The sequence below is a fragment of the Hakea prostrata genome, chromosome 7, assembly GCF_041222555.1.
Source record: "Hakea prostrata isolate BN-2017 chromosome 7, UWA_Hpros_2, whole genome shotgun sequence".
Taxonomy (NCBI): domain Eukaryota; kingdom Viridiplantae; phylum Streptophyta; class Magnoliopsida; order Proteales; family Proteaceae; genus Hakea; species Hakea prostrata.
Window position 1 is genome coordinate 21,312,829 of NC_142606.1, and position 22,107 is coordinate 21,334,935.

The 22,107-nt window shown below is 37.0% G+C and overlaps 1 protein-coding gene and 1 pseudogene across 1 annotated transcript; one reads left to right on the forward strand and one right to left on the reverse strand.

The window, feature by feature from the left end:
• The first annotated feature begins 8,857 nt into the window (after nt 1-8,857).
• Nucleotides 8,858-11,016, forward strand: LOC149010494 (pentatricopeptide repeat-containing protein At5g66520 pseudogene; annotated as a pseudogene).
• Nucleotides 11,017-11,274: 258 nt separating this feature from the next.
• On the reverse strand, nt 11,275-14,120 carry LOC149010495 (Rho GTPase activating protein with PAK-box/P21-Rho-binding domain-containing protein). The gene is made up of 4 exons (XM_089163232.1): nt 13,595-14,120; nt 12,749-12,869; nt 12,322-12,672; nt 11,275-12,247 (listed from the first exon to the last, which is right to left on the reverse strand). Exons 1-4 carry the CDS (start codon nt 13,945-13,947, stop codon nt 11,600-11,602), a joined length of 1,473 nt encoding a protein of 490 aa, XP_089019358.1. The 5' UTR covers nt 13,948-14,120; the 3' UTR covers nt 11,275-11,599.
• Nucleotides 14,121-22,107: the final 7,987 nt, after the last annotated feature.

The window sequence follows — 22,107 nt, forward strand, 5'->3', positions numbered from 1 at the left end:
TCTCTATGATGATAGTGGTTACCTAACCCAACATTTTAGACATGCCCTAGGTATGTCAATCAGTAACTAGGGAAAACACCAAGGGCACCATAGGACTGCGTCCCATACCACATCCAATGGTGTCCAATGACAGAAACGTCAAAAGGCATTCCTCATTTCCAATTACAATCTAAGCAATCACATAATGTCACTAGGGTAATGGGTGAACCCACAACCCTAGTAAGCAACATAAAATAGAAAGAGTAATTTAATTCAACATCATCGATATATTTTCATATCAATAATTTAGGATTCAACAAGAAAAAGTCAATCCATTCAATCTCATCCATCTTATACATTCTCATATCACCATTCAAAGATATTGAAAAATATAAGATATAATCACAAGATTATACTAAAGTTAGTCAAGATATCAGTGATAAAAATTAATTAACATAATTAAACATGCAAGATAAGGTTAAGTATATTCATTATCTTCCAACTAGATTCCTTTCTCTAAAGATTAGTAATTTACTTCCACAACTGGTGATTAAAGATACAAGATACATAAACATATTTATGCAAGAGAAATAATTATCACAAATTATAGTCAATTTGGGTTTCAAATGATATCCCAAAATCTTCCCACAAAAACAGAATCCTGACCGCTAATTTAAAAATGATAGTTTTCAACCTCATTAAAATGAATGATCTCTAATTCGCCACTAATTCGAAGTCTAAACGAAACAAAACTTTGGGAGAAGCTAATTGGTAGCAAAAGGATCTTACGGGTACCTTCAATTTGATCCAATTTAACATATATCAAAAAGGCCCTGATTGGCTCTCCTAAATCACCCATGGGTAACTCGGAGAGTCAAAATGAGTCAACTTTAACAAGTGATTGCATAAATAATTCTTAAACTAGAAAGGGACATTAAAACAAGGATTGAGGAATGAGCAATGAACCTTATATGCTTCCCTTTCAAGATCCCTCAAAAGAAAAGAAGAGAAATTACTCCCAAAACCATGTATAAGAGAAGGATTAAAGAAAACTAACATTTCCTAGTGATTTCACGAATATTCGAATCACAAATCACCTTCGGAAAGATGGGAACCATTCTTCTCCTTGGTTTCTTCTCTTCCCGCAACTTCAACCTCGTTCTAGCATAAAGAAATACGGTTACAGTTGAGTTAAACATAAAATAGGGCTTAAAAACCTGAAATTTCATTATTTCCCCCCTAAATAGAAAATGGGGTGGAGGTTGGTTCATCCAACCGGCCCAACTTACCATCCATGGTTGGACCACCAAACGAACTTCGAATTCGGTGATTTTTGGCTTGTTGGAAAAGTCTTTCGACAATCTTCGATTTGATACCTTATTCGTATCAATTGAATTCTCCAACCCTCGATATACAGACGTTCCAAAATCATTATTTTTACACCATCGTGATTAATCTTCTCTCTTCACTTAAACTCTAAGAGAGTTGTTGAGTCATCACAAGGGTCATTCACCAATATTGGTTCCATTTCCAATTCTTCGGGCTCGACTTGAATGGCCAACAAATGTCGTCGACTCGAGGTCCGGGTTCTCGGTCTTTAAACCACGGGTCAAAGGGGTCGAAATCCGGGGGATTTCATAGGTTCACTTTTGTGTAGCTTGGTTTTCTTAGAATTATGTTTAAAATGAGTGACCATATTGACAGCGAATTTTTGTCTATTCACAATCTCTAAGTTGTTTCTAAGTCTATTCTCATCTTAGATTAGTATGAATTGTTTGAGATCATTCAGTCCCCCTGTACCTTCTTACTATACATCCCAATTATAAATGAGTATCAGGTCGATGGTAACTTATAAATGATTGTCCCAACAAGAAACTAATCACAAATATGTATTTTTCCTGTAATTAGTTTGAATCATAGGTTTTTTAGATCTGTAACTTGAGGGAGTATTTCTCTATTTTCAATAAATTTGATGTCAATGAATTTGTCCACTAGATGAGTTTTGGACAACTCTTCCTCCTTCCTATTTTGAGCATCTAAGTTATCTCATATTTTCTTAGGACTTTTATATTTGTTGTAGGTCTCTGCAAGTCTATTTAACAGGACATTTAACAAGTAATCCTTACAGAAATATTCATCTCTTGTCCATTGTATTTCATCAGCATTCTCAATAATATCTTCAAAAGAGGTTTGTACTATATAAAACATATTTAGAAACTTTAATCTAAATTGTGTTTTCTTTTTCTTTTTTTTCAGGCATTAAACTCAGATCCATTAAAAATTTGCAATTTGACCATATCAATTGGAACGACATCCATTATAATATTGGATATAATAAATAATTAATCAAAGAAGATACATATAATAATTTAATCCAATATTTTGTTAAATAGATTATGCAAGTTTATTTATTTTTGGTTTGCCAACCCCGGTTTCCAAGGCTTTGCCTTGACAGATTAAGCAAGTTTAACTAACTGCTATTTTCTTTTCTTTCATTAAAATTAATGAAGTAATCAATGAAACCATTATTTATCATTTTCAAAATCTCCCGCATGCGGTGTGGCTAAACCGAGGTTGGCAAACCAAAAATCTGCATATGCACGTATGTCTTTACTAGTAACACTAAAACATTGAAAGGACGTCGGACGAAGCAAGTCAAATTAATCAATCCTCAAAATGGAACGAACAAGATTAATAACTATATCAAATAAAAGTGGGATTGACCAGTATACTTGTATGGTAAAATTTACTCACAAATCAATTCAGTCAAGTGGCGTCCAATCTCCTTTCAGAATTTATCAAACAAAAATTTTTCAAGAAAATTGCTAATGCTATAAGAGTATGACTTAGATATTTGAGTCTGAATCAAGTACTTCTACCATAAAAACTGACTAGTTTCTCCCCAATTTTACAATCTTAGGTGAGGGAGGAAAATACATAGAAGTAGGAAACTTAAAGACATTTTTGCCTTTCAATCTGCAAGTTCATATTGCTTCCAAAATGTTCTAATCAGTCACGATTTACATATAATTTTTATTTGGCTAAAATAACCGTGATTGTTTTCCTATTTCTCTACCAACCCTATAATGGCCCAATAATTTTTCGTTTACATGCATAATCTGCTTTTGCCCACTATGAGCATCCATTTATTATCACTTTCGGATTTAGCAAGTGCTATTAAAATTAGCCGAGACATAACATTTCTAGGAAACCCTTTTTCCTAATCAAATCTGTAAGAGTAATTTGGTCTTTTCCAGTTTGGGTTAGCCAATTCAGTTGAACCGGCTGGTTCACTTGATTTGTATATGTATTGTTGGTTTGGTTTATTTCATTAGTTATGCAATCGATTTGAGGTTTCTGATTTGGGGAAAATTCGAGAGCTCTGGTGATTCGGTAATGGCGATGCTTCTTCTCTGATTCTTCATCATCATTCTTCATTCTTGGAGGTTTTCTAAGGTGTTGTGATCGGATTGTGCTCAACGTAAGGAGAGGAAGACTCGACGGTGATTTGAGGAAGTATTGTTCCCTATTTTGATTATCCTTATATACAGATTACATCCCTGATCTTGTAAGTTTTTTTTAATCCCATAGTGAAGATCGGACTCATACTTGAGTCTCGGAGAGTAGGTTCATTTGAACCGAACTCCGTCATCAAATTTCTTGTGTTTTTCTTGCTTCAATTTGGTAAATCATATAGGTCGATCACCACCTGCGATTACAAAATCAATAAAACTATGTTCTGGTGCATGTTAGTTAGCTATCCACAATAGAAACTTCTTGTTACTAATGCATCCAAAAATCGTTAAGCCTTCATATTCTTGAAGAATGACCTGCAAAATCAAGTTAGACGTGGTCCGACTGCACGGTCGAGTGGCCACCTCCAAAGGCTAAGTCAATAATGGATTACCACAGAGTTCTGGATAGTTGCAGAGCTTAATTGAATAATGTTAATGGAGGGAAACGATTTAGATACCTTCGTTGTGTGTATTGGGAATAATACAGCTGTAGTCACATGTATCAAGGCTACTAAGATGTAGCCATGTGTGTGTGGGCATCTTTATATATTGATGTATTATAACATATTCATTTTTGAAATATCAATGCTGCTAAGACTAAACTGTTCTTTCCCTTCACTAATCTAGTAGAGGAAAACTTATGCATCCTATGTTACGGTTCCTTAGAGACCCAAAACATAGGTTGGACTGGCCTTAATTAGCCTTTCCTCTCACCACATGCGGAAGGAAGCAAACCCTCACACCAACCGGTGCCGAAGCTGCAAGATCGAATACGCAGAATGGGCTACTCTACTATTGGCCCACAATAGTGAAGGATGCAATGGAATACGCGCGAGGCTGCAAGTTAAAGCGACCTCTACTCATCAATTAGACTATTCGTAAGGGCTTCTGTAAGGGCTTTCATTAGCGAGCGAATGGAAAGTCAAGTGGATAAGTGAAGCCTCTCAACGTCTTTAGAGTGACTGGCTATAATTTTAGTCACCTTAACAACCAGAACAGAGACTCCGGGTCAAGCAAGCTGGACTCACATTTCAGTTACTTCTTTTTGTTGTACATCTTTCCTCCTTTGTAGGATTTTTGGTGCTACTTCCCCTCAGTCTTATTGTTAAATTCCCGTGTGCATTTTAGACAGAAACATGTAAGAACTGTCGTGTGTGTGGTGCATCTTTATATATTAATGTATTATAACATATTCATTCTTTAATGAGAAATCAAATATTTTGTCTCATATGGTATCAGAGCTATCAAAGTGTCTTGAAATATCAATGTTAATAAGACTGAACTGTTATTTCCTTCACTAATCTAGTAGAGTAAAATTCATTCATCCTATGGTGTGAAAGCTGGACTCACATTTCAGTTACTTCTTTTTGTTGTACCCCTTTGCAGGTTTTTTGGTCATGCTTCTTCTTAGTCTTATTGTTAAATTCCCGTGTACATCCTATATGGAAACAGGTAAAAACTGTCATGTATGTGTGTCGCATCTTTATATATTGATGTATTATAACATATTTATTATTTAATGAGAAATCAGATATTTTGTCTCATATGGTATCAGAGCTATCAAAGTGTCCTGAAATATCAATACTACTACGACTGAACTGTTATTTCCTTCACTAATTTAGTAGAGTAAAACTCATTCATTCTATGGTGTGGAAGCTGGACTCACATTTCAGTTTCTTCTTCTTGTTGTATCCTTTTCCCCCCTATGCAGGTTTTTTGGTCTTGCTTCCCCTTAGTCTTATTGTTAAATTCCCGTGTACATCCTAGATGGAAACAACTAAAAACCGTCATGTATGTGTGTCGCATCTTTGATGTATTATAACATATTCATTCTTTAATGAGAAATCATATATTTTGTTTCATATGGTATCAGAGTTATCAAAGTGTCCTGAAAAATCAATGCTATTACGACTGAACTGTTATTTCCTTCACTAATTTAGTAGAGTAAACTCATTCATCCTATGCTATGGTTGGGGACTCACGTTTCAGTCAACTTCTTTTTGTTGTACTCATTTCCCTCTTTTGCAGGTTTTTTGGTCCTGCTTCCTCTTAGTCTTATTGTTAAATTCCTGTGTACATCCTAGATGGAAACAGGTAAAAACTGTCATGTATGTGTATCGCATCTTTATATATTGATGTATTATAACATATTCATTTTTTAATGAGAAATCAAATATTTTGTCTCGTATGGTATCAGATTTATCAAAGTGTCCTGAAATATCAATGCTACTAAAACTAACTGTTCTTTCCTTCACTAATTTAGTAGAGTAAAACTCATGCATCCTATGTTGCAGTTGTGGACTCACGTTTCAGACTACTTCTTTTTGTTCTAACCATTTCCCCCTTTGCAGGTTTTTTGGTACTGCTTCCCCTTAGTCTTATTGTTAGATTCTCGTGTGCATCCTAGACGGAAACGGAAACAGGTAAAAACTGCCTTCTTTTTTTAGACCACCAGGGCCTTGCGCCCCCCCCTTAGTTGATTTATTCGTGGTAGAAAGGGGTCTACGTATTAACGTGTGACCCAGATTCTTTGAATAGTTGGAACTTGAACGTTTAATACCCACATGCAAAATCATCCACTTAAGTGAATCTACAACTAGTTTTACAAGCTAACCCAAACATATGAACCGAACAGGTTTTCCTTCGCATTCCAATCCTTGATAACCACCACTGCCTAGCGTGATTTCCTTGGCATCCTACAGCTTAGGAGCTCAAACTTTTCCTCCAAAAAAATTAATCTCATGCGGCAAATCTACAATAAACCTTCATTGCTTGAATCAACCATAAGTGAATAAAAGGTTGCCTTCTCAGCTTCCAGTAAGCTTGTTTCATAACCATAAATTAGAATATGAGTAAACAAATAGATAAGAATGCATTTGTCGTTCAAAAACCAAAAGATATTATTTACAGTTCTCCTAAATAATCTAATTCTGCTGCAATGATGATTTATGCAATACAGTATGACAATTCAAGAAAGCTACTTTCCCTAATGCCTCTAAACAATTCATTAAAAGTTACTAGAACGATCAATACCAATCAAAGATCTCAAACCATACGTAATGGCCATAGTGTAAGGGCTGAATTTAAGTCCGCCCCCTCTCTTTGGATTTGACCTCTTTGTTCCATTTTCGCTTACAGATCTCAGGCATCCAACACACATAACCTACAGGAGAAGAAATGAGAAAGAAACAAAGCAGCAAAGAGAAGGAAAATTTTATGTACAGTTGAAGCACTTCCTGAACTTAAACGGTTGTTGCTCCTGGGGCAAGGTGGGCATTGGACGTGCGGAGCTTGTGAAGCTAAAACGAGTCTAAAACTCTGTATGTACTTGTTTCTTTTACATTTCCATTGCCATCTCCCATTTCATTACTCAAAGAATAAAGCCACGAAAGGATTTTCAGCTGCAATGCAGCTTCGTACATAATCTGATTCCAGTGGCTTCCTTTTTTTTTTTCCAGCGGAACGGGTTCGATAACTGAATTGGTTGGATTATTTTTTCGTTTATCTCTGGTGCTATTGTACCCCCATCAAACGTTGAAAACAATAGTACTCAAATCAAAATTACTTTATTTCTTTTCCCAGAAAAGTTACAAATTCAAAAATACATTCAAATGTCTAAACAAATCTTTACAAGTCTAATTTGAACATGAAATGACTCCTACTTTGAACAAATGGATACAAATCTAATTTGAAGTTTGTGATGATAAGAAGTCTTTGAGATGGAGTAGCTGACCGTAATAAATAATGATACTCATCACAGCACAACAGCTTTCTTCATGATAAAACTAGGTATTGGGAGGCAACTCGAAAGAGGAGAAGTTGTGAAATATGATCCCGAAAAACAACACTCAGTCGCCTTGATGTTTGACAATCGGTTCTGCATCGCATCCGTCTCCGAAGGCTTCAATTTCTCACCTCTTTTCAGAATCTTGAATTCCCCCATTTTCATGTTTCTTGCACGCAATGTCGCTGTAGATATCTCACAAAGAGGATAGAGACTTTCTCTGTCTTCTTCTTTTTCCTTAAAGCCCATCGATACTCGTTTCCTTCGATCGAATCTGATTGAACTACATTTATGATTAGATTTAGAATTCCAGCGAGGTTTTGAATGAGAGTCTTGAAAGCAGAGAACTTCAGCAGCCATGGAGCTAGCAGCTAACGTAGAATACACAGAGAGAAAGAGAGAAAATGCGAAGAAGATAAACTACTATAGATGAGGAGGCTATGAGACTTATATAGTAAACACGGTGGAGTGAGTCCTGTTCCTGATGGTAAACGGACTTCGATTTCTACTGTGAGTGTTGGTTGAAGAGTCCTGGTTCTACAAGAAATTCCATTTCTTGCTTCTACAGCTTTAAGGATGAATTAATCTGTTCGTTTAGAGCAAATGGGTGCCGTTGATTTCGGTTGTACATGCATTTGATAGGCCTAATATAAAAATAAAATTTCTCTTACTCTTGGGCCCATTAACAGTCTAATATATACATGTTTTAACTATGCCTAATATTTCATTTCTTTTGAATTTAAGCTTAAATTTATTTCATCTAGTCAAGAAATGCATAGATTAGTCCAAGTAAACCTCGAATTGAGAAAAAAATGTCATCATGTAAAATCGATACTGAAACGAATTGTATAAAATCACATCACGTGGTATTTTACAATCACATCACGTGGTTTTAAAAAATAGTATGTACATAGGAGGTCAGAGTTCGAATCCCCTTGGGGCCAGCTGCAAAGCCTTGCTTATATTAATTATCTAAAGCTCTCCTGAGGATGTAGTTGAGGTGCGCGCATGGTACACTGTGTTGGTGATATATCACCGTATCACCCCAGCGACACAATATTTACAATATATCAGCGACAACAATATGTGAAGCATGAGTCATACTCAACATAATTGTATAATGAATTGTAAACTTTAGTACATCTATTTACTATATATTTGTGTTCTGTTTACATATTTACATTAGTTTATATAAATTTTTCAAACTTCCAGTTTTGTCTGCATATAACCGGACATGTGCTAATTATAAACTTTAGATTAGGTGATGTTTCAAGTCAAAATAACACTTCCAATGTGTTTATTGGCTTCAAATTAGACTGTACATCAAATTTCAGGTCAATGTGACCTGAAATATCTTTCGAAACAAGGGTTCGATAAAATATTGAATCCCTGCCAAAAGTCGGTCGACATCTGGCGACATGTCGCCCGAGTCGCCGTGTCGCCATGTTCAGACACCGCGACACGGACCTACATGTCGGACCATGGATCCGCGTAAGCTGGCTAGGATGATATTGATTCCCTATTTTGCTCCATTGTGGACAATATGTTCATTTCTAACTGTATTTAGGCCACTCTAGTGGGAGAAAACCTTAAAATAAACGAAATTTCTGATCCTCCTCTTCTGGGGAAAAGAAGGAACGAACTTAAAAAGAAAGGAAGATGGAACAGGAATGATGAACGGATAAATGCATCTTCTTCTTGTGCAACGCAAAAATATTTCGATAACTTCAATTCGAATCCAGAGATATTGCCTCATCAATCTCTTGCAGTCTCCCTCAATATCTAGCAAACAACTCAAGCAAATCCATGTCCAACTACTCTTCCGCAACTCGCTTTCTCATTCACTCCTCTACCTCTATAATTCCATGCTCTTGGCGTATGCCAATTCATCTATGCCCAGTGATGCTTTTGCCTTCTTCGCTACCCAAATGCGCCATCTTCCCTGGAACAAGTACACGTTACAGTTCCTTCTCAAGGCCTCTTCCAAGTCCAGGTCTTTTTTCCACGCTACCCATGTCCATTTGATTACTATAAAACGTGGCTTTACTTCACATACGACTCTCATGAATGCAATTTTATGTTGCTATGGTGTGTGCAATCGGCTTCAGGATGCGCGGAACCTGTTTGATGGGATGCCTCAGAGGGACATCGTGTCTTTCAATTCCATGATTCATACTTACGCTGAATCAGGAAACATGGGCGATGCGTTTGGACTCTTTAAACAAGTTCTGTCGCCAAATGTGATTACTTGGACCACCTTGGTATTTGGGTTCTCTAGTAATGGAGATGTGTCAGCAGCTCGGGAGATTTTTGAACGGATGCCAGAGAGAGATCTTGTCTCTTGGAATGCCATGATCTCAAGTTATGTGCAGAACCACGATCCATTTGAGGCATTGCAGTTGTTCCATCGGATGCTGACAGAAAATGTGAAACCCAATTCTACCACTTTTTGTAGCGTGCTGTCTGCTTGTGGGAGCCTTGGAGCTCTGGAGACAGGGAAATGGATCCATGTTTTCATTAATAAGAGTATGTTTAGGTTAGATCCATTCTTGGGTTCTGCGCTTATTGACATGTACTCCAAATGTGGGGTCCCGGAGTTGGCTGTGGAGGTCTTCAAGTGTCTGAAGGAGAAAAATTTGTGTACTGGGAATGCCCTTATCAATGGATTGGCCATGAATGGTTGCGCCGAACAAGCACTGGATAGGTTCAATGTGATGAGGATGGATAATGGGTTTAGACCTGATGAGGTTACATTTGTGGGAGTGCTCTTGGCCTGTACTCACGGCGGGTTTCTAGAAGAAGGCAAAAAGCACTTCTATAGAACCATGAAAGAATACGGAGTTACCCCAGTATTGGAACATTATGCTTGTATGGTGGATCTTCTTGGGCGTTCTGGTCTGTTGATGGAAGCTGAAGAGGTTATAAGAAACATGCCAATCAAACCAGATGTGGTAGTTTGGAGGGCTTTGCTAGGAGGCTGTAGACTTCACAAGAATGTCAAATTGGCAGAGAAAGTTGTTTCAGAAATGGAAGCTCAGGGTAGTGGAGACTATGTGCTTCTGTCAAATTTGTATGCGTCCGTTGGAAGATGGGAGGATGTTGAGAAAGTTAGGAAGATAATGAAGCTCCAAAAGATCAAGAAGACTCCCGGCTGTAGTTCAATTGAGGTTGATAACACAATCCATGAGTTTATATCTGGCGACAAGTCGCATCCTAAATATGCAGTGATTTGTAAAAAGTTGGAGGAGCTGGGAATGAAGATGAGTGGAGGTGGTTATTCTGTGGAGACTTCTGTAGTGTTGTTTGATGTAGAGGAGGAAGAGAAAGAGCAAGCACTTGGTCATCACAGTGAAAAATTGGCCATTGGATTTGGCCTTGTCAGCACAGCACCAGGATCTACCCTGCGGATTGTGAAGAATCTTAGATTCTGCACTGACTGTCATAATGCTACTAAGTTGATTTCAAAGATCTGCAACCGGGAAATAGTGGTCCGTGACAGGACCAGGTTTCACCATTTCAAAAATGGAACTTGTACTTGCAAAGACTATTGGTAGGAAAAAGAAAACCAGTTGCCGAGAGTAGATATACTTGTGCTTGATATTGCAGGGTGAGAGTTGGTTATTGACGAGTATATATATCTCCCCTCTTACCAAAAAAAAGAGTATATATATCTCCCTTGAGAAATTTGAATAACAGAGACTTTCTCCCAGCTTCATAGAAACAAAGATCCTCCATATAACAGTGTTCTTTAATGACTATTTTGAATATGGATTAGTTTTTGTGTTGACAAAGGACTAGCTAGGTATGGGACCTGCATTGTCAATATTGAATATTGAAGGAATGACTATGTGCTGTACATAGTCAACTGTGGGGTAGCCAGGCCTGATCCTACCAAATTTCCATTCCTGTCAACTCTTGACTCAGGTATTGGATATTGTCGTTGACAGTAATGTACATTTTGAAAGAAACAAAAAATGTTTTTTTAGCATAACAAGGAAGCATGAACAAACTCTATGCAGTCAAACAGAGATTTTCAGCCAAAACTGAACCACAGACAGACCACTCTCAGCCGTTTGTAAATTACATCTTTGCTATGGATAATAAACATGAAGAAGAAGGTTAAAACAGAAATCCTTTCATACTGAGGAATACAGAAACAAGCACAAAATCAGCCCAGCACTGAATGCAGGTCTGCCCCACGCAAATCCACCACAAAGCACTCTGAATCAATGTTTGATGGCAGCCTAACTAATGAAGTGTATAATTTACAAATACAGCAATAGCTGAGGAGCAAATGGAAACCTGGTAAAACTTTACCCGATCACCCAGATTCACCAGACACAATAATTGGCAAGGAAATAGCAGATGATTCCATCTGCCTGTCTAACATTTCCACAACTCTCCCACTGTCTTGCATATCTTGACGACATTCTGATTTTGCACTGTTGAACTCTCCCATACATATCTCACTAATCCCAGAGTCCTCTACATCGCTTGTACTCAAGCCTGAACTCCCATATTTACTGTTTGATGATGAAAAAACTGACTCTGTGTTGAAGCCAGAACGGCCACCGTGACTGAATTGGTCCATTCCCATGTTTCCGTCAGCTTCCTCAGGGCCATCATGTATGGGAACTTCTTTTCCATCCAATTGCCTCAAGAAACACTCCTCAATCTGATTTGATGAATTGTATCCATCTTCATCTTCATCTTCGTCTTCACTACTGTGACTGTAATTGGCATGATCGTCATAGTCTGAGGTTGGTCCTCTCAATTCACAGCTTGCATCCGTAATCTCCTGTTGGCTGTCATAGTCACCATCACTGTGCTGGCCAGAAGAATGAGATGAGAAGGGTGAATATGTTCCTGTTGCAATCTCCTCACGCTCTCTTAGTGTCCTTAAGATCAAAGTCTTGAGGAAGTTCATAACTTGAACAGCATGCATAAGAGCTGTTAATGGATCAGACATCTGATAAAAGGAGGAAAAAATTGTTCAGTCTAGTGTAAAGGCTACTTATAGTATTTTGACATTGAATTAATTACCTGAGTCATGTTTGGTGCAAAGACCATTGCAATGTTTCTTGCATTCATCTTGTTGGACTCCTCTTCCTCCACAACATCGGCCATAAGACCAACTGCCCAGTTAAGTAATGCAGCCTGAGTTGGCATGAGTTTCTTCACCAGCTCCACACTCTCTTCTTCTGTGTTGCACTGAAGAACTTCTTCTGGAGAAAGACCATCCAGAACTCCCTCTGGAAGCTCTCTGAACCAGGCCTTGATCAGGCCAGCCAAACAGTGTACATCTATGTCATCGGGTACAATGCCCCTGTTGAGCTGGTCCCTAACATGCTCCTCTTGGCTGTTTTCTGGGTTTATCCTGAATATCCCTTCTGCCTAAAGCTCCATGAAGATAAACCAATGAGAACATAACCCTTATAATGTTAACTACTAAATGTAAATGCTGATTTACCTTTAAGCCTGCTTGGGTGTACAATCTTTCCTGCATCAGCAAGAGAATAGTAGGCACACTATTCCCTTTGGAATCATAAGACAACTGCATCGATTCGGCAGAGACACCGAATACGCTAGCACTGCACAAGAAATTCATATTTCAGAGTGAGAAAAATGCTGGTCAATTTCTCTCGGTGTAAGGAGTTCATACTGGAAATAATATAACACTTAAACTTTGTGAAGCAATGGGAAAAATGAACTGGCTTTTGTGCAGTAACCCCAAATCAGTAGTGCAGTGAAAACACATTTAACCAGCTGAAAAAGAAAGAAAATTAGGTATACAACTTGAATAATACAATTTGTAGGAAAACCTGGAATCTTTCCTGCTTTTACAGATAGAAACCTAGATTTCTGAACGCCCACAGATGAAGTCAAGCTAGCAGATTTGGAAAGGAAAATTGACCCATTTGTCTCTCATGAGGGTTTTAAACTGTGCCATTGTTTACTAGAGCATATGACAGTGATAAACACAAAATCTTCAACCTGAGCTAAAAACTTTATCCACACTAGTTTCTCAGCTATGAAAAATTGAAAACCAGCATATTTCGCTACAGCTACAACCACCAAAATTTGCATAACCCAACCAAGTTTTTAAGGGAACCTACTTCTCATCAGCCTTGAGCTTCTAAAAGGGAAGCCTTTGGGTAATGACGGCAGAAGAGAAGCCCGAAACAAAGTTTTGGGCTTCAAGTGTTTCCCATAAGAGATAGAACCACAGAGAATACGGGAGAGGAACGAGGACTTCAAAAGCTTCAATTTTTATTTTATTTTTTCACATTTTGAAGTTTTAGAGAGGGATATGAACCTGGCGCTGGGTACTCGACAAGGGATCTCAACTTCAAATTCAACGGGAAGGCCGAGGAAGCCATTGAACCGGTCGAAGGTGACATGGGTGATGTGACGAACATTGGTAGGCCATCCAATCTCCATCTGCTGGAAGGTGGTGGTGGTGGTGGTGGTGGTGGTGTTGGAGACAGAATCTTCATGGCGTTCGACTCTGCAAGACACCATAGATTTCCTCAGAGCAGAAATGAGTAACGCAAAGAGGGAGAGCTGGTTTTGTTGTTGCTGCTGCTCCTCAGCTGTTTGTGTTCTCTTCCCATCACCTTCTTCTCCTCTGCAACCAAGACTCTTCGTTACCATCACCATTCCTGTCATCTCTCTCTCTCTGTGAATCCTGAGAAGTGAGAAGAGAGGGATCAAGTTCAAGATCTACCCAAGATGGCTTGAGCTATGTTTCGCTGCTTTCAAAGTCTCAAGACTCACAAGTCTCAACTGGGTTTTTTTCTCTTTTAAATTTGTACTTAAAACTAGTTGTTGACACGTTTGTTTGGGAGTTGGAAAAATCCTGAAATAGTTTCAAACTGCCAGAGGGTCCCCCATTTCAAATTTAACGCCCTTTATTCCCTCTGCCGGGACTAAATTACCCTTCATCTTTCCTCCAAATCACGTTGACTACATGGCTAACAAAGAAATGAGATTCCAATCGGAGGGTTGAAGTCTTTTGATAGGTACAGAGGCTTTTTAACTGAAGTAGGTGATAGCCATAGCCTTCTAATCAATCCTTTCACAAGAAAGAGAGAAATAGGTGGTAGGTAGGTCCGGTCTGGGAAGGTGACCGTTGGAAAGTGATTCGATGAGGGGGGTAGTTTCGGTAACTAAAAGAGTAGGGCGCTTTTGGGAAAAAGCAAGAGTGTTAAGGCGTGAGAGAAAAAGTGAGGGTTGTGTTTTGGAATTTCGAAAATAAAATTTCTTTGTGGAGCCCCAAGAAGTCCCTGAGAATTCCCTGAGAAGGAGGGTTGGTGTTATTTTCGAGAAAATATTTCGAATTTGATTTTTTTCGTGTTATTTAATTTTGACCATCGTAATCAATGCGATGGAGACGACGTTTGATACCCGAAATTACGATATAATCCAATATATAGAGAGAGGGTATTTTGGTCATTTAATATTGACGATCTGTGGTGAAAATCGAGAGGAGCGGAGGAGATTTTATTGCCCTTTATATGGTTTTAATACATTGGACCCATTAAGATCTCCGTGCGTGTCTGGTTTGTTTGTCCTTTTGCCTCTACTCGGTTTTAATTATTGATAATTAAAAAGGCGAGAAAGAGATTTGTATTGGAAAGGAGGAAGGAGAACGCTAGGGCCAAGCTAATACAGTTGTGATTAGACAACAGCTCTTGTCGTCCTATATGTCCTTATCTGTAGGACCCACAGTTGAGTTTCTTCCTTTTCTCCCTCCAAACTCTCACTATTTTGAATTTCAAACCCAACAGTAAGATTTACAGTTTCTGAACGTTGTCGTTACTCGTTACGTCCACTGGCCCAGACCTTTTCTCGGTTTGGACCCTCCACTGCCCTTTACCCTACACTACATCAGACCGTCTAACTTCTAATTTATACGTATCGATATCGTATCGGTCGTACCGGATGATGATACTCATCTCTCTTTTTCTGTTTTTTATTTTGTATGAGATGATGATACTTGATACGGTCGGACCAGACGAACACTTAAACCAGACCGACCATACTGTGGTCGAACCGTGATGCATGTTGCACACGCAAACAGCTCTGATAGGGCCATAACCGACCTCCCCTAGGTTTCCAGAGAGAATTCATTGCCACTAATATTATTGGGCATGCATACTTTGAACTACACACTTGGGTTTTTTTTTGGCTTAATATTATTAGGCATGCATACTTTGAACTACACACTAGTATTCAGAGCTCTAAGTTTTCTTCATAAAGCTGTAAACTTTCACCGATTTAATCGTCAGAAGTGTTCCTCGGCTTCTCCAACCAAGTACGTTGTTTTACAAGTTATTTCGACTTACACTGACAAATAGGTTTTCAAAGCTTTAATACTCATCAGAGGTCAATAATGATGTGGTATCAGTTTGATTAATTGTATTAGATAAAATTCATCCAATACAAATGATCCATCTGAAAAAAAAAATTGGGATTGATATTAATATGGCCAATGTTATTCTCAACACAAAATACCATATTCAAAGTTTTTTTTTTTTTCTTACTAGTGTAAAATATCATATTCTTTTTTTTCTCAAAAACAAAAGCAAATAAACCCAGGGATGTGGTCAAATAAGAAGAGTTAGTAATAAACATAAGTGGAACATGCCACCAAGCCCTAACTAGAGAGTGCTTAGAAGCTCCCTTGGCTACAAGACAGACAAAAAAATTTCCATCCCTAGGAATATATGAAAGTAAACATTATGAAAGAGGAGGACAACTTCCAATATATCATAAACAAAACTAATACTTCTCCAATCTAAAGAGAAAGCACACCCTTGTGAACGAGGTTTAAAGTATCTATATCGAGTATTGTATCGATCAAGTGATTTTAAGAGGCATATTGTTCTGTATCAAATATTGTATCGGTCTGACTATTATATTTTAGTGTAACTCAATAGAGAGACGTAATCGAGATGTATAGTATGAGTTGGATCAAATATGGATACGTATCAGCTAGTATCGTATAGTATCGTGAAATACTTTAAACATTGCTTGTGAAGTTGAAACTACATTCAAACAGTCAGAGTTAACTTGTAGATTTGGAACTCCCAACGAGATACCAAGCATGAGTTCATCCCTAATAGCCTTAAGTTCCAAAATTGTTGTCGAGCCACCTATACGAGTCTTGAATTGACTGCTACAAAATTCCCCATTGAATCCCAAATAACATAGCATCTACCACCTTTCAAAGACTTTGCAACCCAATAGCCATTGATAAAAGCTTTGAAATAATCAAGCCTGGAAATATCATATTGTGCGATACAATCATACAATACAACAAAGGAGCAAAGTGGTCAAAATCATTATATAAACTTAAAGATAAATTTTATTTAAGGGAAAATTTCTTAGATCAATCAGCATGATTCATATCAAGATTGTATTACAATTGTAAGTGATCAATTAGGATCAGATTATGTGCTCAAAAATTGAAGAGGACAAGAACTCGTATGTTTTACTTCCGAAAAAAATCTCTCTTTTAAAATCCAAAGGGGTTGATTTAGTTGGTAAAAATCAACACCGCATAATATGAGGTGATGATTTTGAATATCCTTAACATCAAATTATCTCCTTCATAAATAAATGTACGAAAGTTCTAAAAAGCATTATCTTCCAGAAATATGCATTTAAGGTAAATGAAAAAAAAAATTTGGGGGTAAAAACATTAGCACCATGATGATAATGATGAAAATGCTAAACCCATTTAGGTTTTTGGGAATCATCTTTTTATTTAAAATTTTGTTAATTTGATTGTTCTAATAGTTATAAATAGCCTAGGCTAGAAAAGCATAAATAGATTGATGTTAAAAAAAGAGTCCGTAATTTTTATCCGTTAAGGTAAAAATATGTGTTTTTCTCATCTCTTTATCACACAATTGGAATGTGCCCACTCAAAATCTTACTTCTATGTTTTTTTTTTTTTTTTTTTGCCAACCCCGGTTTCATAAACCGGTGGTTCGACCCGTGTCGCACACTTGGTTGTGGTGGGTGAGTCTCCCAGCGGGGATTTTTTGCATCCACAAAGATTCGACATCGGAACCTTGCTTAAGCGAACTAAGTTGCTTAACACTTGGACCAAACCCCGTTGGTTTAGAAATTCCATCTCTAATACACCTTTAATAAACTCAAAGATAAGTACCCTCTTAAAATATATATATATATATATATATATATATATGAAAATAAATCCTTGTGATGCAAACACAATAGTTTACAAATAAAAGGATCTACCTTAAAAATTATTATCCATTTCATGGTGTAAACAAACGAGTCCGGATCTGCGACTCCGACGGGAAGCACTTTGTGCTCCCCGGCGCTTCTTGACCACAAAAACATGTGGGGCCCACGGTGAAAAACACTTTTTGAAAAGGGAAAAAAAAAAAAACTTTTTCATCAGTGGGATCCACTAGTTTTTGTAGTCAGGAAGCCATGGGGGAGGGGAGATGATCCGGATTCTAAACAAACTCATAAAAAACAAATTTTTTTTCCTACCTGGCATGGGACCCATTGAACCTGATATTACATGACCATTGATCTAGTTTTCAATCAATTTATAACCAGTCATAAAAATTTTACCCAAAAGGTTAAAAAAAAGGTCATAGAATCTTTTATCTTTGTCGCCTCACCATCTGGCTAAATGAGTATGAATCAATTCCTTTCCAATCCAGCGGTTATTGAGGAGGGATCTTAAAAAAGGTGAAATCTTGCAATTTCCGCTGTCGATTTTTATTCTGTTCATTTTTTACAAGAAAATGACCATTCATTTCATTTTCTTATCCATAAGTGATACGTATCTAAAGTTTACATTAAAATTTAGATTAAATTAAAATAAAATTTATTTTATTTTATAAATTTAACCTCAACCATTTAATGTAATTTATGAACGTGTGTGACTCATTCGTAAAGAAATTGACCATCCATTGGACAAATGAAAATCCTTTCAGCTGTTGGGGTTCTTTGCATTCGGCTCCTCTGCACCTGTGTGCATGATGCACCTAATTTTTTATTTCATAGCCCACCTGACACAAGTGAGCCCAAGATGGGGCCAAACTTGAATGCTACATTAAATGTACAACACATGCAGTCGACTGTCTGCAACATAATATTATACATTTAATGTGCAGCACTGAAGTTAAACCCACAGAATGCCCTGTATGAGGTGACCGTAAACGAGAAAAGTGCAGAAGAAATCAAATCCGAGTTCCACACTTCCAGTGAGATTAGAGAATGTACAAGCCAAATATACCTTCTTTGGAAAAGAAAAAGGTAAAACCAAAGAGGTATATTATTAGCGTGAGACCATGAAATTCTATTTTTGGTAGAAGCTTCAAGCTACGCCATGAAATTCACTCCATAATCTGTCCAACATTCATTAGTAGAGTCGTTTCCTGTCGGGCGTATTGGCATAGGCTGTGGACCCAAGTCTATTATGCTATGGCGTTTAAATGTAAATTGACATGACATTACAACTGTTTGGAATTTTATTTGCGGCAGCTTTCGACGGTTCAGATCGCACCACGTCATCAAGATGCAATCGGACACCTGAAAATCAAATAGCGGGGTATGTTTGCAGATATTAATTTTTGCTTTTACATTTGAAGGGTTTACATTTTATTAATTTACAAAGTTGAGTCCTTCATTTGTGCCGACACCCAAAATCCTCTCTCATCTCGAATCAAGGTTCTTCTTCGTTTGCTAACGTAGCGAAGTTTGTGGATGGTTCCTCTAGGCGAAGTTCGTTGGTGGTTCCTCTCGGCGTTGGTTCTCTGGTCGTTGATGGTTCTCTCAACAGGAAATTATGTTTGGTCCAACGATATTTGTGTTTTAAAATAGAGTTCCCGATTCCCAACTCCCCTCTCTTTATGAAATTTCAGCGAGATCCCACAGTATCTGTTTTGGGTGGAAAATTAATTGAGGCTTTTATTTTGTGACGCTCTAGTATAATTAAATATTTGCCTTTGATATCATTTGTTTTTGGTTTTCTGCAATTATCTTTTAATGATTCCATTAGATGATGTCTTATTGTCCTAGATATTTGTAATTCCTCTCATTTTGGATTTCTACAGACAAGATCTGAAGGATTTCACTCTCTCAATGTCTGCCAATCCTAAAGAAGCTACTGAAACTCCAAGTTTGGCTCTCTGTTTTGTGAGATTATTAGCTCTCTCGAAATTGATTTTTCTGTGCAGGCTTTTTTCTTCTTTCAGAGGAAACGGTGCAAGTGTTCTTCGCATTATTCCATAACCTTTCATAGATCTATTGGCTGGTCCAGCAGCTAGAGGAATAGAGAGATTTTGGGTGTCGGACAAACGAAGGACTAACTTTGTAAATTAATAAAATTTAAACCCATCAAATGTAAAAGCAAAAATTAATATTTGCAAGCATACCCACTATTTGATTTTCAGCCGTTCGATTGCATCTTGATGACGTGGTGCGATCTGAACCATCGGCAGGTAGCTGCTGCCGCAAATAAAAATCCTATTCTACTTCAAATTTGTATCTAATCGAAGTCTAATCAGAAACAGAAAGTGATTATTAGAAATTCACATCAAAACTTAAACATCACAAGGTTCTCTCATGTTGTTTAACTGGTTGAATGAAAAGATTTTGTGATTATTGTCTCTTGATTATCATATTGCCTCTTAATTACCTGCCCAAATGGTGGTGGAACCGGAGTCCAGATTTGCACCTTGTCGTCAGGGGAGCGCTCTGTGCTTTCCGACGGATTTTTTCACCACAAAAACATGTGGGGTCCACAGGGTAAAAATCATAAAACATAAAAATAAAGATAAAAAAACATCACCAATCACTGTGGGTCCCACATGTTTTTGTGGTGGAAAATCGTCGGGAGCACACAGTGCTCCCGTGACGGGGTGCAGATCCAGACTCATGGAACCGTGGAAGGTGGCTTTAATCACTGCCAGCTGATGAGTGGTTGTAGTGCATCTACATTTTCTATCCTCTAGGATGCGGGAGATCCTGTAGAAAAGTGGAAGCTAATCCAGTAATCCTCCTTGTAACCTACAGTTCTTGAATTGGAATCCTTTATTCTCGCAAGTAGAGTTTGTGTTCTTTTCATATTCCTTTACATCACATTTAATAGAAATGCTTATTTATGATTTACATTATTAATGCTTGAGTATCACACCTGTCTTAATCAGGTCTAATGCCATTAGAGTGAGTGGATAATTATAGAGAACAAAGAATTAGACATTAGAGTGAGTGGATAATTATAGAGAACAAAGAAAACATTTTTCCCAATGTCTTTTCAAAACTTGGAAGTGATATTCTTTTCAATGTCATTTTCAATTCCCTACTTTTTTTAAATTTGGATTCTCAAGTCATCAAGATAAAGGTTTGAGCTTTTCTCACACATTTTCACCATATATTAGGAGGGGGCTCACTTCGGAGTTCTAAAAATGTGAATTAGAAGTAGAAACCTCAGTAATCACTCCTCCAAATATGTGGTGAAGAGATATGAGGGAAACACAGACTTTTCCCTAACAGATAGAATCAAATACAATACTTAACATGCACAGATTTGAATTAAATTATTAAAACCAAGGACTTGGATCTCCTTATATAAGTTTTTTTCTTGTCTTCTTTTCTTACATTTTTTATGTAGGATAAAAGAACTTTCTCCACATTACCACAAAGTTAAAGTTTTAGTTAAGCTAAATTAGAAAAGATTTTCGAAGATAATCTTCATTATTTCTTGCCTTAGGCACACGGGAAGGTCCTTCAAAATGTGAATCAATGTATTTCACTAAGTCAATACTCTTTCCTCCTCTGATTTCATTATTATGTTCCAGAGAAGGAACCTGTAGGAGAAAAAGCAAGTAAAATAAAACAGATTGAGTTACAAGAAACTAAGGCTCTTTTTGGTATCAATTCTCATTCTCTATTATGCCTATTTAAAATAAATAAGTACAAGAATTCATTATTGGTCAAGAATGAAAAATGGTTTGATGAATTTTATAAAAAATAAATTATGAAATGGAAAATAAGTTTGGTGTCAAGATAAAAAATTGTTAAAAATGATAGTAAACAAGTGAGAAAAGAAAGAAAAAGTATTGTTGATATAAAAGAATGTGTATTGACTATTTTACCCTCATCTTACTTATAGAACTTTAAGTAAACTTACACAAATGAAGATAATGAAATTCTCATCACAATCCATAATGGACAAAAAGTTCATTATGGATTTTGGAGGTTTTTCCATTATTTTAAATAAAAATAAAATTCAGAATAGATGCCAAACAATTTAAAATAATGAAAATTTCTCATAATTGACAATGATAATTGATACCAAAAAGAGCTAAAACAAGAACAAAGGAACTAATGATTTTTTTTTTTGGGTACATTCTGAATAAAAAGAACAACAAAACAAGAAAGAGATTGAAAGAAAACCACTGAAAGGGAACACTAATTAGTAGTTTTGAATGGTGGAAAAGCTGCTCAATATGAGCAGTATTTTTCATTTATGAGCCAACATTTAGAATTAGTTTTAACTTGTAGCTAAATTAGTTACAACCTTCAAAATTTTCAAATTTGAATTTAAATTGAAACTAAACATATATGTTGAGTTGTTGAGCTTTAAATTGTCTTATCAACAACGGATGAAGCCAAATATAAATAAAGAAGAAATTCCAAGATTGCATATATATTCTGCTTCCCTGCTTGAGAATTTTAACCAATTCAGTAAAATTACACTCACAAGTGGCAAGGTGATGCCAGATATAAATAGCAGAAGTAGATAACAAAGCACCCCATCAACTGCACAAGAAC